The sequence below is a fragment of the Ambystoma mexicanum genome, chromosome 10 (genome assembly GCF_040938575.1).
Source record: "Ambystoma mexicanum isolate Mex_15411 chromosome 10, UKY_AmexF1_1, whole genome shotgun sequence".
In the NCBI taxonomy this organism is placed as follows: Eukaryota; Metazoa; Chordata; class Amphibia; order Caudata; family Ambystomatidae; genus Ambystoma; species Ambystoma mexicanum.
This window is the reverse complement of record NC_090932.1, coordinates 1277927324-1277944087: the sequence shown is the minus strand read 5'-3', so window position 1 is coordinate 1277944087 and position 16764 is coordinate 1277927324. Positions and strand designations below refer to the sequence as shown.

Genomic DNA, 16764 nt, shown 5'->3' with positions numbered 1-16764 from the left:
CATATATATATATATATATATATATACCTTTAACACTACAAACTAAAACAAAAGGATAGTTCAAATTAAATAATTTCACCAAGTTATATATAAAAAAACATTCCATTCATAATTGTATAAATACTGTAAAAAAAAAACCTTCAAAATCCTCTTCACCAAGTATCCTATAGTTTACGAAGAGTAGAATATGCTCCAATCTATCACATTTTCACTACTGCGATGAATACAGCATTTTTCTATTTCAATCCATATATAATGCATCGTATAGCTGATCACTGTGCTACTACCAGAATATAAAAAGGCCCATGCATACTCAGAATCAATTATCTCTAAGGGGAACTTAATTCCAGTATACCCTCTATCCAGCAAATGTTTGATGTCTGGATGTTTCCACATCTCGTTCACATAATTGGCGCCATCGTTCCACGTATGGGATTTTCTTCCAAGCTCCCAGTCTCGACCAAGTAGGTAACAATTCCAATCGAAGTAATATAATAAAACGACAGACTTTAGCATTACGCATACATTTTAAATAGCTAAAACAATCCCTAAAACCAAAAGCTTGTAACACATATCTTTTATAAAGGGTTGTGATGGCTAACCATTTTGAGTTATTGTCCCCATCCCAAGTATAAGCTTTATCCTTAATGGCCTTCATTGCAACGGAGATATTACTAATGTGGTTTGTCTCAAAATCAATGTTAACTAAAAAAACGTTAAATGTCCTCTTTCCATAAAGCAATAACAGAGTTAGGTGTCCCTTCTTTTTAAGATCAGGTTAAAATTGCTATACATAGACTCCAGAAGATCTGCCTCCGCTTGCATTTTCAGATACAAAATGGCACTGTTCATCTTTTTTTGAGCGCTTAGTGCTACAAGGCCATGTTCACTGTGGATTGCTTCAAATGGAGTGCAGGTCGGCAATGCCAGGGCCCATCTCCACATCTTTGCCTCAAGGGGGACAAGCCACTGAGCCACTTTGTTTCTTTATCAGTGAATATTTCAAGGCCATAAAGTAATCCTGTTTTGATGCTTGTATTACATACTTTATATAATTTAGTATGGCATTACATTTTTGAAAGTTCTTATTTACTATTACATTTTTCAACTTCTCCCCATGATCAATGCCATAAAAGGGGATCTCCAAGTATGTGTAGCTATCCACCACCTCAATAGGGTGGTTGTCGACCCTCCAATGACATTTATTTTTCTCCTGTATTCTGCTTTGAAATAGCATAATTTTAGCTTTTCCATGGTTAATAATCAATCAATTTTCAGAAGAATATTTTTTCAAATCTGTCAGAGAGCGCTGTAACCTCAAAGGGGTTTGATACAATAAGAAAGTATAATCTGCATAGGTGAGCCATGATATATACTGGCCACCTATGCGAGGGGTGAAGTTTCGACATTCTGACATTGGCTCATTTATATCGGCCACGTACAAATGATAAAGATAGAGGGCAAGAGCACAGCCTTGCCTCAGGCCGTGATTGGTATCCATCTTCTGAGTGAGCTCACCCTGACCAAAGTGTCAGAATATATCTCTTTTAGGAAGTGTATAATTCCTGAATCAAGACCCCAATCTGTCAGTTTTTTCCACAAACGGGATCTATTGACAGTATCAAATGCTGCTCTATAATCTATGAAGCAGACAAATAATGGACTAGTCGCGTTCATTTTGGCCCTTCTTTCCAGATACTTCAGTGTCCAAAGATTGGAGAGAGTGCCAAAACCGCTTCTAAATCCCGCCTGTTGGTTCTTCAGGATATGCTGCTGTTTTATCCACTGATTTATGCATTACATTAAAACTTGTTCAAAGAACTTAGAACAAGCATCTACCAGTGCCAGCAGGCCGTGGTTAGAAGCATCTTCCCAATCTACATTTTTGTATATAGGTATCACAATTGATTCCTTCCAACTTTCTGGTATAATCCCTGTAGAATATATAGTCTTATATATCTGGTGTCATATTTTAGCCCATAAATCAGAATCATCTTTTAGTGTTATGTTGGGTACCCTGTCAGGGGCCGGTGCCTTCGAGGACTTCAGTTTCACTATTAGTTTTGTGATATTCTCAATAGTGGAGTCAACCATATTGCTTTTTATACCTCCATACCCAATTTCCGCCGAAGGTTCTTCTTCCAAGTCATTATTATAAAGTGCTATTATAAACGTACTCCAAGAAGTAGCTGTGATGGGGTTAATTTCTTTACCATTATCCATCCCCTTCATCCATGAGTTATACAATGTCCAAAATGAGCGGGAATCTTTCTCTCGAAGTGTGTGATATAGGAAAAACGTTGTGCAGTACAGCAAGAATTTTTATTTTCCCTTATCACATTCTTGTATTTAGTGCGCACATTTCTCAGAATTACAAATTCATTTATCACATCTAACTTCAATTTATTTACTCTCAGCACCTCCTTCCTAAAATGTTTTTTCTTTTCAGCAATCTTGGGGTCATAGAGAGGATACCTTTTCCCCATCCTCTCATGTCTTACCTTTTTATGAAGTGCTTGAGCATATTCACGTGTTTCCTTCAATGCTGCCTTGATAATTCTGTCATTCTCAGACATTAGGTTATTCCCCAGTATTAGCAAGGAGCTAATTTTGGCATTGAACAGATTAATATTCTTATTTGACCAGGAGATTTTACTTCCCTTATTATTCACAGAAATATTTCCACTTACTCTACGGCTCCCTCTACCTGCATAATCCTTGGATAATTTAGAGATAACGTGGTCGCTACACTCCATGAGGATCAAAGCAAACTCCCTGATCTTTGGATATAAAGAGCAGGGCATGAGAAAATATTCCAACCAAGAGGAAGTCTGGCCATTACTCCATGTAGATAAAGATGTTCCATTCCTCTCCATCTTGTAGAACTGATACAAACTGTGAACGTCTATAAAACCCTTCCACTGGTCAAAATGGTTCAAGTTTTTGTTATCATCTGGAGTGACGGACAGTATCTCAAATGTATTTGTAAAATGTATCCAATTCAATGGGGCTTCGATAGTTCTAATCAATCATAAGAATATAATGGCCATCTTTACTGTTTTGCATCCATTGGTTTATAATATTATCGCTCAAGTTGATCATTTCAGCCGTCTTTTCATTGCCAGGTGGATTATACATATGTATTAATAATAATTGTAGCTCTGCACCCTTCACCCACATATATAGCATCCCAGCTAAAATATAATAGTGGTTTGTAATAACAGATACTTCTCTCATCCTCAAATCGTTTTTCACTTCCAGGATTAAATCCCAAAATGGTTTGCCCTTTTCATTTCATCTAGCTGGTCTATGTTACAAGTGGTATCCATCAATACTCATTTTTTTTGTTAACCAATTTTCTTCAAGGGCAAATATTTCAGAGTTCATCAACTTAATTTGTCCTTTGCCCCCTCTTGCAAAAGAATGGAAAACCCGAGTGCTCCACTCCAGGAAAGCAAGAGCAATTGATTAAGTCTAGGTCAATCGACCTCCTCTAAATCACCATCCCCCAAATCTTCAGGGTAGGTGTCTACATTTGCCTCTTTGATGGCCCATGCCACCCTTATCGCAATTTTCTCTATATCAAACTATGTTAAATTAATGTTTTGCACACTTTTTAAAAAAATGTCTCTGCTCTTTCTTTCCTGTAGTCGGGGTTTCCACAATCTTTCTAAATTCATAGCCACGTTCCAGGAATTGATTCATATATAACACAATTGATTCAAAAATAATTGGAGAGGCTATGTGTTGGAGCCCAGTTGGATTTTCCTGCTGAGAAAGGAATTTAGACAAGGGCTAAATTACATGAATACATTGCCCGTAGTTGGGGTAAATGGTGTATGAGTTCCAAAACATGTGCACAGTTTAGAAAGGGGCTGTTGTTAGTTGCATATAAATCCCTAACTTTTATTTTATGGATCTTTAGTTTGTCAGGATCAATGCCCTCCAGAAAATTCATCAGTGCTAGATTTGGTCCGCTCATAGACACTGTGATCTCTGTCATTAACACTATTAGCCGACCAAAGGTGTGGGGGAATATGTTCCTCATGTGGTAGTTCATGTTTGGACCGTTTCTCAACCCATTTGTCTAGTAGGACTTTCGGTGTTGCAGTGATCGTATCCTTGCAAGACACCCTTTGCTGATGGGGCATAATTAATTCAAAGTCCCTTTCCCTTTCTTCGCAAAACATCCTCAGAAGCTGTTGCTGATAATGATGGTGTAACTAGGGCAGATTTCCCCTTCTTTTTTCCATTTCTCTTAACGTCCCCTTTTTTTTTAGCAGGTATTTTCCTTTCGCCTTTTTTTCATTTGCTTCCTTTTATTCTTAATGGGCGAATTCAATTGATGGCTTTTGTCAATGATTTCTGTTGCTTCTTCCAAAGCAGTTGTTATTTGTACAACAGGGGTTACCAGAATACTGATAATTGAGGATGAGAGGGCGGGCTGTTTCTTTAATTGCCCTGGTCCCCCTTGATTAGCCATGCCTCCGCCCGAGCTAGTACTGCGTCCACTAGCGTCCACTAGCATAAGTAACCCTTCCTTTATAATCTTTTGTTCTCTCGCCAGTTTCATACATATAGTATAGAAAGCTTTCAATATGGTTGTGTTTTCTGAAACTAGGTTCTCTTCCTCCACCGAAGAATCCCTGGTGAAGGAGGTTTCTCTGAAACTTGAATTTCACTGCGCATGGATATCTGCAGCTGTGCACTCTAGGTTAGGCGTAGCCGAAAGGTTATTGGGTGTACTTGGCGCTATGTCCTTTGAACACGCTGCTCCTATGTCAGGCTCATTATCAAAGGGGAGTTCAGATGATACAATCGCCTCTTCTTGAAGTCCAAAAAACAAATTTAACAGTGAATTGTTATCTATGGGCGGGAGACCAGAGGAATTTGCGACATCCTGTGGGCATGTGACCTCCATTACAGGTAATCTGAAAGCAGTAGTCGGTGCACTTATCGTGATTGGCTTAAGGTAATTTGTGATTTGGCTCTCCAAAATGGCGGGTTTATCTCGTTCTTTATAGGTAGCTGCTCTCAACCCCACAACTCCTACCGTCTCTTAGGTTTTTGGCAATTATTTTGCTAGGTTTAATAATCGCTGACGGTTGCTTATTGTTAGTAAATTCACCACTGTGCAGATAATAACGCTTCCTGCAAGCAGGCATGCCCTTACTGTTGTAGCTGTTTTTTCCCTTTGCCCATAGTGCTGACAGTCCGTGTTCCACTGAGCCGACGTCCTCCCAGAAGGATAGGACTAACTGGATTGGGGAGGGTAATAACTGGCGAAACTCAGCCGGTCCTAAAAAGCAAACTCGGCCGGTTCAGGCGAACCTCACCCAAAACCCCAAACACCAGAAACACCCTCTCTCACTCCACGGAGTGATAGGGTGGATGTAGGTACTCATTTTAATACTGGGCTTGTGATTTTTGTCTGGGCATAGACCATATGAAAATGTGCTGCAAACTGCTTGTGCGTACTATTGGTGGTCTGGCATCGATTGTAGATTTTGATGTGTTCCCCTACATAACGCATTGTAGTTTGTGTGGCTTTTTTCCCCCAGGTTTTTCAGATTTTTTTCCCCACTAACATACATAATTTCAAAGTATTATTATATTTTAAAAGAATTCTCTGGAGAGAGGCCACCAACCTCCCTGAATGCCTTCGGCTTGCTCATTGTGCCCGGGCCACTCCAGGGAACATATTTACAACCCTCCACATAACATTATTATTTTAATCCCCGGCTGCCACTGCTTCAGGGTTCACACGATTGCCACTTTTTAAGGCAAGATGAGCACTGCAGAAAAAGGTGTGGGTGGTTGGGAGGAGTAGTGGGTGGGGGAGATTCTCAGAAGAGCTCACTACTGTCTTACTTAGGAGGGGTCCCTGTTTTCACAGCACACATGTAACCCCCAAAACCAAACAGGCAGAGTAAAGGGGAAGGGAGGTGCCAGAGAATCGGGCACAAGGATTGAGAGCAATTTGGGAACATACATTTATTTTTATTTATTTATTTACTTATATAGCGCGGGGAACCCTCGGGCATCAGGGCGCACATAGACATGAAGGACATTTATTAGACGGGACTGAACATGTATGTGGTAGTCTCAGGAGAATGCTAGGCGGTGCTAGTTACACATTCACACACACACTAATCCCAGGCATATTTGCTAGAGGTTCTGTGCCGCTCATCTACCCCACCTATAGAATACTGCATTCAGGCATTGACCCTTCTCGGGGTTGCTCTCAGAGGCCTGGGGGCCTACCCTGGCCCCTTTAGGACACGATTGACCCAGGCCCCGGGCCGCATGAAATGTGGGGCGATAGAGGGTCTGGGAGTTTAGGCGTGGGGGAAAACGGCGCAAAAGCGTAGGGAGGGGCGTCCGAACAGCGCCACAAGAAACAAAAGCCCAGGAAGGGCAGGAAACAGCACCTGGGAAGGTGCGAAATGTAACAGCAAGGGGTCAGGGGGGTAACCCGGCCGCCCCCAAGAAGGAACAAAAGGCCGGGGGGGTATAAGTAAGCCTGGAAAAGGAGAGGCGGCACAAACCAGGTAAGAGCTCACCTCTCTCGGGTAGGCTCTTAGTGCCTGGATAAGGGGAAGGAAAAACGTTTGCCACCCAACCCAGCCTAAAATAATAACGGAAGAAGAAGGGTGCAGGCAGGAGCAGGTACGCCGAGTACTCTCTCGGTACACGGTCCAAGAAAGAAGGAGCAAGCAGAAGTAAGAACGCTGAGTACTCTTTCGGTACACGGTCCAAGAAAAGAAGGAGCAGGCAGAAGAAGGAACGCTGAGTACTCTTTCGGTACATGGTCCAAGACATGTCGTAGACGGCATGTGCCCAGGAACGAAGGCCCAGGGATAACAAGGACTCAGGAGGAGCCTTGGGCAACTTCGGGACTGGACACAGGGTGCCCAAAAGCATATGGCAGTGTAATTATTTTGTTGTGCTGTATTTTCTGTAAAAAAATAAAATGCCTACGGCCTACAACTTTTCCATACACATAAGTTGTCTGTGATTTATTGCTTAGGTAGGGATCTGGTAAGAGAAGCAAAGTGAACCCACACTACTCAGCCTATGTTACTTCTAGTGTTTGATGTCGTTTTCTGAACTTGTGCTATTTTTGGCTTTGCAGTATGCTGCAGTATCTCAAAACAACCCGAAGCAACCACAAGGCAGCCCATTATCGCTACATAAAGTAGCAGACACGACAGATAAACATGTATTATACATATAAAACACACAGATAACAAGAACAATGGAATAACCAGTACATGAATGCTGAAATGCAATAAAAATGATGAAAGGCGAAAATAAGAAATGCAGTAGTGGGATTCTGAATGCGGATACGGAGAGAGATGTGGATTCTGAATGCGGATACGGAGAGAGATGTGGAACCAGTGCGACCCTGTTGGGACTCAAACTGCAGATAAAACAAAGGTCATGCGGAGAGATGCCCGCCAAGGGATCTCTAATGGCTTGGCGTCCATATACGAATTGCGAAGGAGGTTTGTGAGCAGTGAGAGCCTAACTGTCTCTTTAATAAACACAGATGTATGTACAGGATCCTAAGGTAAACGCTGCATTGCTGCAGCGCACTGCTCAGCCTCCCGGTGACTCAAGGTCCCTGAGGAAGGGAAGCTGAAACACGTTGAGGGCGGGGCCGCAGCCACAGCACGTGCAATCCTTCTGTGCAGATCCTCTGCAGTCCAGGGAAGCCTTGGGAAGGCAGAGCGGCGTCCTGCTGCTGCGGCATTTCCCGACGAGCTGATTCGGCTGAAGGAGAGGCCACGCTGCTCACTGCAGAACTTATTTACAATTGCACTGCAGCAGACCGCGGGCCATGACTCAGCAGAGGCAAAGTCACCAAGGTGCCCTGCAGCCCCTCCCTGCCGCAGATGCTGAAATGCACGCAACGTGAGACTGGCGCGTGCGTTGCAGAGCCCACATTGCTCTTCGTTTCAAGGAGCCAGGCTCCAGCGATCACAGACCTTGCCATCAATGCATATCACTTAACCTAAACTGCTGCAATACAAAGCACCTATAAAGCACCCCCGCACCCTCAGTCAGAAGCATATTGGTGTATTCTAAATACTAACGTTTCATCTGTCTAGCCAAGTCGGCCATTATAATTGCCCATTGTATGCAATGCTTTGCTTGATAGTGTAATGCACTGGCGGTCCAGGTGGACTCAGCATTTCAAGTCCCAATCAATCGCAATTAACTGTTTTCAAGTGTATTTGCTGCCCCACTCACTCTTTACGTTGCTGCTGGTGTCTGGGGGCCTGTTTGGGGGCAAATTCATTTGCGTTATTTACTGCTTTAATGGCTGTGTTTTGAAGGGTTTGCGAAGACCTTTTGCTGCCCAACTCACTCTTTATCTTGCTGCTGGTGCCTGGGGGGTCTGTTTGGGGGCACATTCGTGTGCGTTATTTTCTGCTTTGATGGCTGTGTTTTGAAGGACTTGCGAAGCCCTTCCGGGTGTGCTTGCAGCTTAGTGGGCATGATCTGTTTATATCCTCCTCCATATTTGACCTTCTCAGACCACCTGGACATTTCCACGGATCAGTGAATTAGCGACAGTCGCCGAGTAGGTTTGTCATGACATTTTGGGAGTTCTCCCTCCCTCCAGCTGTTCCGTCCCTCCTCCTGCCACAGTCGCCTTTCTCTACCGTGTCACCCCGGGACTTTGCCTTCTCTGACAAGCCAGGGCTCGAGGTCCCACGATTAACTTACTGGGGTTGGAATTGGGGGCGATAGCTATCCCCAGTCCCAAAGGACCTTCTGTGCTTCAAGGGAAAGCTTGAGCAAATCTCAAGGCCACCCCGAATGCGCACAGCGTGCTTCAAGGGAAAGCTTGAGCAAATCCCAAGGCCACCCCGAATGCGCACAGCTCCTAGAAGTACCGGGCCCTAGTAGTGACTGGCACCTCTGCACCTCACACAGGGTCTGCAAGCACCAAAGCACAAACACGAACTCCCCCATCCTGCTGCCTTTCCACCCTGCCACGTCAATAATGTGCATTCGATGTGTCTGTACCTGTTGCCACCTTGCCCCCGCCCTCGCCCTTCCTGTTCCTCGATACCCCAAGCAAGCTTCGCAGCTGGGAGACCAGCGCCATGGAGACAGGGGGCAGGCAGGCAGGCATCCTCGCTCTGTGCTCTGGAGTGACCTTGGTGGCATGACGTGCGGTATATATTTATGAAAATAACTGAACACATCCAATAACAAATGCCTAGGCTAATGCTGGCGCCCTCCTGTTGCAAAGCGCTGCTTTTCTTTTTTTTGCCCTAGGTCTGCGCTATAAGCAATGCGATAAATAATAAATGAAATGACAATGGTCAGGGTTGCATGGAAAGAGACTTCTTGCTGGTGCATCGCCACCATGGGAAATAAGACTCAGGCCAGAGTGTCGTCAGAAGAGGTTTCGTGGACAGAGACTGCGCCTCTGAAGGGAGCATTTTGTAAAGGACTGTAATCTTGTCCGCGGCATGTGCTTTTACCTTCTGAGCTGTTCTCCTAAACAGTGAGTGGACTACGCAGCAGTCCTATGGGCGTGAAGCTAATATGGCATGGCTGCGCCACTGGGGGACCCGTTATATTTTCAGCGCTGCCACGCCCTTCCCCCGCTGGTGCAGGAGCCGCCCCCTCCCCCATCACTGACAGAGTCGATGTTCAGGCGTGCGTGCGGGACACCGGCATCACTCCCAATTAGTTCGCTCAACCTTTCCTGCTTCCTCGGTCTGAGCTGAGCAACGGTAACACCTGTTATTTACAGTGCTATGAAGCGGGAGCATATGCCAGAAAGCACTATGTGAAAGGACAGTGACGAGCCATACAGCACATGGCAATACCTTTCTGGGCAGAAGAAAGAGCATATACCACGTGAGCCAGAAGGTGGAGTCCTGTTCATGTATGTGCTGGTTATTTTAACGTGCTTCACGCAAAATGACCCCCGCCCCCCACTCGCCCACAGAGTTGCCCTCTTGTGTTAAGGTTCTTCCCATTTTCATTGTACCGTTCACTCTCCTCCTCTTATTGCTTCTTGTTTTTCATTTACTTGCGTCATTTTTACTCCTCTTTTACTGGGTTTCAGGGCACCCCAGAGCTACAGGCGCCTCCGCGCAGTGCTGGACAGTGTTTACTGCGGGACCTCAACAGCGATGGCCAGGGGAGAGGTCGTGGAGATTTTTCTCAGGCCTCCCCCATAAATAAACAGTGGCCTTTCAGGAGCTAGATCACAAACACCTGGAAAATAGCCCAAGAGAGGGGGAGGGTTTCCTATGTTTCTACGTCATTCCATCGAGACGTTTTCATCGTGGAAGAATTCATCGTTTTTTTATGGGACATTTTGCTGAAAATGTATGTGGGGGAGACCCCCTACAGCTCCCCCCTACCTTTATCACTACCAGGGGTGTTGCTAGGTTAGTAAAAGGTCCGGGTCTACGCTAATGTCGGGACTGGGGGCTAGCTATGGCCTTTTGGCTGTAGCACCCTGTGCTTCTATCCAGGGCTACAACCAAAAAACCTGGGGCTATAGCTCCCTCATCCCCCCAGCAACGCCTCTGATTATTTCCCTAATCCCCCACCCCCCCACCCCAACATACATTTGCAGCAAAGTTCAATGGAAAAAATTGGATGAATTCTGCCACAATGGAAAATCCAGTGATGGAATCTTGGGATCCCCTTTCCTGTAATGCTGCAATGTGGTAAACTTGGTGCATACCATTTGAACCTAAAAGGCTGTACGTAAATATGTTCTGCAGAGTACAATCCTAACAAGCAATTGCACAGGCAGCCCGACCAGGTGATCCAGTATTGTTACGTGCAAGTGTCAGCTCCAATCCAAAGAACCTGGGTTCGGCAACATTTAGAGCGGATCAAAAACACTAAAACACTTGAAGGGTGCAGATGGATTTCCCGGATCCGAGACCCAGGGAGACTTTTTTTGCCTGATCCCGCATCCTGGAAAATCCGGCCCAATGGCCAGCACTGCCTCCAAACTGTAAATCACCTGCCGCCCTGCCTTTCCCTCCCTTTCACAATGATCGTAGCTCCCCGTCAACTTTTCCATCGTTACCCATATATTTTCATACTCGCTTTCCTTGGTCATTTCACCATGCTCCCCTTTTCTCTTTTTATTGTTGAACCCTCTCCCCTTTTTCACTCTATGCTTGTAGAGGGGTGTTGCTAGGTCTGGAATAGATCCAGGGCTAGACTAATGTCGGGACTCGGGGCTAGCTAGCCTTTTGGTTGTAGCCCCTGAGCTTCTATCTGGGGCTACACCCAAGGGACCCGGGGCTATAACCGCCCTAGCGAAGCCTCTGCTTGTATACACGACTCCACAACATGAATCATTCCAAGGTGCCTTCTAGTTGGCAGGTTGGAGGGGTGGCGATGGATGAATGGTGGCCTCATTGAGGATGGTCATCACCCAGGGCTTGGGGGGACGAATCATAACCTGCAGCCCATAGCCCCGGTCCTTGCAGTGCCTGCCTCCTGCTACAGGTGCTGATGGGAAGCCAGTGGAGGGATTTCAGTGTGGCTGAAGGCCAGTCTCAGCATTCCTCCATGCCCCAGCCTCTTGTTCTACTTTCTCACCTTTCCCCTCGTCGCCTTTCCCTTTCTCCTCTCTCACTTTTCATGCTACTCGCCCATCTTCCACGTTTCACTCCAGCCTCCCTTTCAAGGTCGCTGTACCCTTTTAGGCTGTTTCTTTCTCATTATTTTTGGACTCCTTTTACTCTTCTTGTCTGCTGACCTTACCTTTGACACCCCTTTTCTCTGTATCTCTTCTAAGCCACTTTTCACTCGGATCTCAATTTCTTTTCCCACTTAACACTCTCAGACAAAACCCACGTTTCACTCTCTTCAGCCCTCACCCCTCTTTCTTCCCCCATGTTTCACGTTCCCTTCTTTCCCGCTCTGCACTCGCTTCTCTCCTCTCCCATTTGTTATTCTGATCACGTATCTGATCATCACTCCCGCTTTGTGTCCTGTCACACCTTAATCTCTTTCCTCCCTCTTACCTTTCCATTTCCCTGCCTCCACCTCTCCTGTTTCCTCTCTGCAGCTCTGCTTTTTTTTCTTTATCCCTATTCATTTCCCTCGCCCCCTCTCACATTTTCACACTCTCTTGTCCCTTTCACCTTCTCATTTGGATATGTGTTTGTTTTACCAAAAGCAACTTGGCACTTGAAGGAGACCCCCTGCACCAAGTGTTGGCATTTGTTCAGAACCAGTAAAATGGGCAAGTGAATGCTCACGGAGGGCAGGCCACTTGTGAACCGCGGCCATTGCAGCAAGACCAAAGGCCTCAGGAAAAGACTGGTGTGTGGTAAAACATCTCGCTTCATTTACCGCACTGTCAAATTCAGAGTTTCAAATTCCAACTGAGGTGAAAACTAGCCTGGTTTTGTGTGCAGGAAATGTCCGCTACACAAAATCATTACACATGTTGTAATAACCGCATGCTGCCATATGCAGTCCCCATGCAGTACCAGGGAGCTCCAAAATGGGGACAAGACGAAAGGTTTGCATGGCTCCAAATCATGCGTACCCATGCCGCTACCACCTGTTCATCAACGGAAATACCGCCAAACTGGCAATGAGACCATTAGAAGTAGGAAGCTCCGCGTGTATCCCTGATCCGGTCAGGTATTTAGTGAGCTCCAAGCAAAGGAGCCATGTTACAGAAACTTTGCATCCGTGCAGGTGTAATACGCATTTGGGTCTATTTGACCTTAAATATTTGACCTAATCACATTTGATCAAATTTATTTGACCTTTTTTTCGGTCTAAAATGCGGGGGGAGGCCCCCACAACCCCTCCCCCACCACTTCCCCTCAACCTAATCTATACCCTTACCCACCCCTATATATATATTTAATTAAATTTGACCAAAAAAAGGTAAACAAAATGCAATCAAATGTTTTAGGTCAAACGTTTTTAGGTCAACTATGCTACTGTAATACGCACTGTGGCAACAATTGCCCCAGTACAAAAAAGCATTTATTTTAATGCATTTTTGCACCAGGGCTATGTTTGCCATAGTCCTACCACTGGGGAGAACTTAGCCTTGGTGTAAAAATGCAATGTAAGAATATGTGGTTTGAACGAGTACACTTTTGCCCTAGTGCCAGTAAGATTTATATAGTGCTGCCCCTGGTGTTACCCGTAAGAGCAATCCTCCCAGAGGCTCGTGCAATGACTTAGGTCTGGTCAAGTGCCCACCTGACGAGGATCTGCAACTGTAGACACCATATCCTCAGCACATCAGCGAAAGATGGCACCCCCTGAGGTCCCGCAACCCTTCAAACCTCCATGGCCACCTTGGGCATGCTGTAGAGGATCACCATAGCCACCAAGTGGCTCTCGATTTGCAGGCCTGGCCCACCAGGTGAGCTGCCAAGCCTTCCTTTAAACCCTCCAGGCAGGATCACTGCTTGAGCGATGAAAATTATTTTATGGATCAATAATATCAGGATTAATGCTAGACTGCCTCTACCTTCCAAGGCCAGGGATCGAACCCATGTTGCATAGCATTGTGTTGCCCCTAAGCTCTCCTCCTGTTCCACAGCAGAAAGAGGACAAGGAAACCACACACAGCACAGGTAAACCACTCTCAGGTTAAATGGGAAATGCTCACTGCGCCTATCGCCATTGAACATGGCCACTCATTTATTCCTTGCCTGGGTGCCCACCTTGCCTTCAGATTTCTTGTTTCTCACCAAATATTCTCGATTTCATTGTGGGTTCCACAGGAACTTCAAAATACATGGGAGTACAGCAGAGGTGACCTTGCAATGAAACCTCCTTCCAGCTTCTTCCAATCCAGATCTGGGGTCTCATAATACTCTTATTGGCGGTGTTACAATGGGCCGGCAGTGGTTTAATGTTTGCACCCACATCTTCCACCTTAAATTTCCAAATGCTGGTAACAGGTTTTTAAAAATGAATGAGCCTAAACGCCAGTCTGTGCACATCTGTTACCTTAATGCCTTAAAATGAGCGTACCAACGTTTAATGGCTCTCAACCTTTCAAAGTAGTCATTGTGGTCCTCTGGCATGACGTTGGGATACAAGGAGGGTCCCCAGGAGATCTTCCAATTGAATTGCTTTGGACTGGATGGATGTTTTGGAAGGACTCAGCAAGAATCATGTCACCTATTCACTGAAAGCAAAGATTACATGGGATCATGCTGAGCATCACTTTAGACCCCCGAAGCTCGTGTGCATGCTGATGGATATACAAGGGCGCTGCCATGTGTAGCCCCTCTCTTGACTGGTAGCAGAGGCTGGGGGTGGGGGGCGGTACCAAGGAATGGATCATAAGTCAAAATGGTTCAAACATTGGGGACGAAAGACATCAATGTACGCCCCGGTGAAGGAGTTGGTGCTATCAAAGAATCGAAGCATTCCAATACACTCGGTGTTGGTGGGCGCATGGTAAGGGGTTCACCGCACAAATGACCCTCAGGCGACTTGTCAAAGCTTGCAGCAATATGCTGGTCCGATTGCACAGCGAGTAGAGCGCTCGCTTTGACATCGGTGTCGAGCCTGCTGATGCAGGTTCGAATCCCGGCAGGGCCAAACTCAGCCTTTCATCCTTCCGAGGGTAATAATAAGCAGCGCTCAGATGCCTGAGGGTTCGTAGCGCTATATAAATGCTAAATTATTATTATTATTAACTATTGCAGATGGGAGCGAGGTGGGGTGATATGCTCAAAGCAAGATGTTCTTACGATCTCAACTGCCGCGCCATGAGCTTCGCTCATCCTCTATTTGCTTTTTTGCTTCATCAATCTTTCCCTTCCCAATGCTCCCTCTTTTGGGCTCTTTTTTCTTAACGCAGCGTAGGAATGGACATTGAGATATTTTAAAACAACCCCATCCCTTTATGCCAGTACACCTCAATCTGTTGGTCTGAGACCTCTGCCTGCCCCACCACCAGCACTCACCTCTGAACCACTCCTCGGAGTGTAAGGTAGCCATGGCTGTGTGTCCCTCCATCTGGGCTCGGATCTCCCTCAGGGCGGAGGTGATGTCGGTCTTGGCCGGCTCTCGCACCTCCATGGACACTTGGCTGCCATGGATCTGGTTGAGCATCTCGTTGACCTCATCCTGGTGGCTCCGGCGTAGGAAGCCGGTCTCTTCTTGCAGGGAGAGCACCTTCTTCTCTAGCTCGGACTGCGCCAGGCCCGACTCCTCCATGTAGCGGGCCAAGGCGCGAGTGGCCGCCTCGGTCTCTTCCCGCTGGCGGCCCTCCTCGTCCAGTCGCTGGCGAAGCTGCTGCAGGTCTTCCTCCAGGTGTTCCTGCTCCAATTGGAGCTGGCTTTTGTCGGTGTTGAGCTGCACCATTGAGGCCCTCATGTCACGGATCTCACGGTCATAGAGTTCGCCCATGGCGGAGCGCCCGGCCTGCTGCTGCCGCAGCATGGCCGCCTCGGCTTCCAGGTCCTGGTTCTGGGCCTCCAACTGACGCACCTTGTCAATGTACCCAGCAAAGCGGTCATTAAGAGCCTGCAACACCTCCTTCTCATTGCCACCACCGTTCAGAGTCTCCAAGCTCTCCGTGGAGGAGGTGATCTGGCTAGGACCACCTCGGCGGTAGGGGGAGGATGTGGTTGAGCTCCGGGACCAGGACTGGAAGCCACTGGAGGTCGCTGAACTCCCTGGCCTGGAAGAGAGATGGTGGTGGTGGCGTGACCCTGAGGCGTCACTCAGATGCTTGCGATACCCAGAAGAGGGGGCATAGAGCGGGTCAAGACTGTAGCTCATCATGGCTGAAGAGGCTACAGAGGGCACTGCTTGGGCGAAAAGGTACTGACGATGACAGAGCGAGGCAGAGGGCACTGCGGAGGAGAAGGGGAGACAGCACACCTGCCAGTCGGTGCAGTGGGTGGATGGCACTGCTTGGGAGAAAAGTGTCGAGAGAGCGCACTCTCTGAGAGGGAAGGGCAGCTGGAGGACGCGGCCCGGGAAAGGGATGGAGAGAAGACGCTGCCTATGAAAGGAGGACGGGCAGTGGGAGATACGGCGCGTGGGGAGGTTGATGGGATCCGGAAGCGCGCAGGACTCTGGGAGAAGGGTGCAAAGAGAGCCGGCTACGGGAGAGTGCAGAGGAGACACTGCGGCAGAGCGCAGGAGCGGCAGCTTATATACCGCAGAGCAAGAAAGTTCTGAACTCAGCAGAGCCGGGAGGAGGCAGCCCCCGCCCTGCTTAAAGGTGCAGTGCAGCGACGTACGCAGAGCGGCAAGAGAGAGGCTGCTCTTATCCACTATAACTGACACCCCTTTTGGGCACACCTATTCAACGGCTGCTTTTATGAAACCAAACATTCAGCCGCCTGAAATCAGCCTCAGAGGGAAGAAAGCCTCAGCCCCGAACCCTTGGAGGCAGACTTGATTATTTCGACCCACTACTCTGCAGACCTAACGATGGTAATCCCGAGGCAAAACCTCTTGCCGGAGGCCGGGGAGAGCAGCAAAGTGAGCGAAAAGAATCAAGCGCAGCGCGGGTTTTAAGAAGTCTTCTAAGCGCCTGCGTTTCCTAAGCAGAGAACACACGCGGAAAGAAGTTGCGCACACTATTTATCCCTCCTGCCCACAAGCCTCGAAGGGCAACATTGCGCAAGCAGGGGTCTGCAGAGGGGAATGGGTCATCCGGAAAGTAAATCGGGGCCTTCTCACCCAAAGGAAGGGGAGGGAAATGCTCTACATGCAAGAAAAGGGGATTCTGAACAGAACCCCCAAAGGGAGCGA

The 16764-nt window shown here is 47.0% G+C and overlaps 1 protein-coding gene across 1 annotated transcript in view; it reads right to left on the bottom strand.

Moving 5' to 3' along the window:
• The window catches only part of NEFH (neurofilament heavy chain), a 111528-nt gene extending 95372 nt beyond the window's left edge, over nt 1-16156 (bottom strand). The window contains exon 1 of the mRNA XM_069619273.1: nt 14961-16156. Coding sequence (XP_069475374.1) covers nt 14961-15783 — 823 coding nt within the window. The 5' untranslated portion in view covers nt 15784-16156. The remainder of the gene's footprint in view (nt 1-14960) is intronic.
• Nucleotides 16157-16764: the final 608 nt, after the last annotated feature.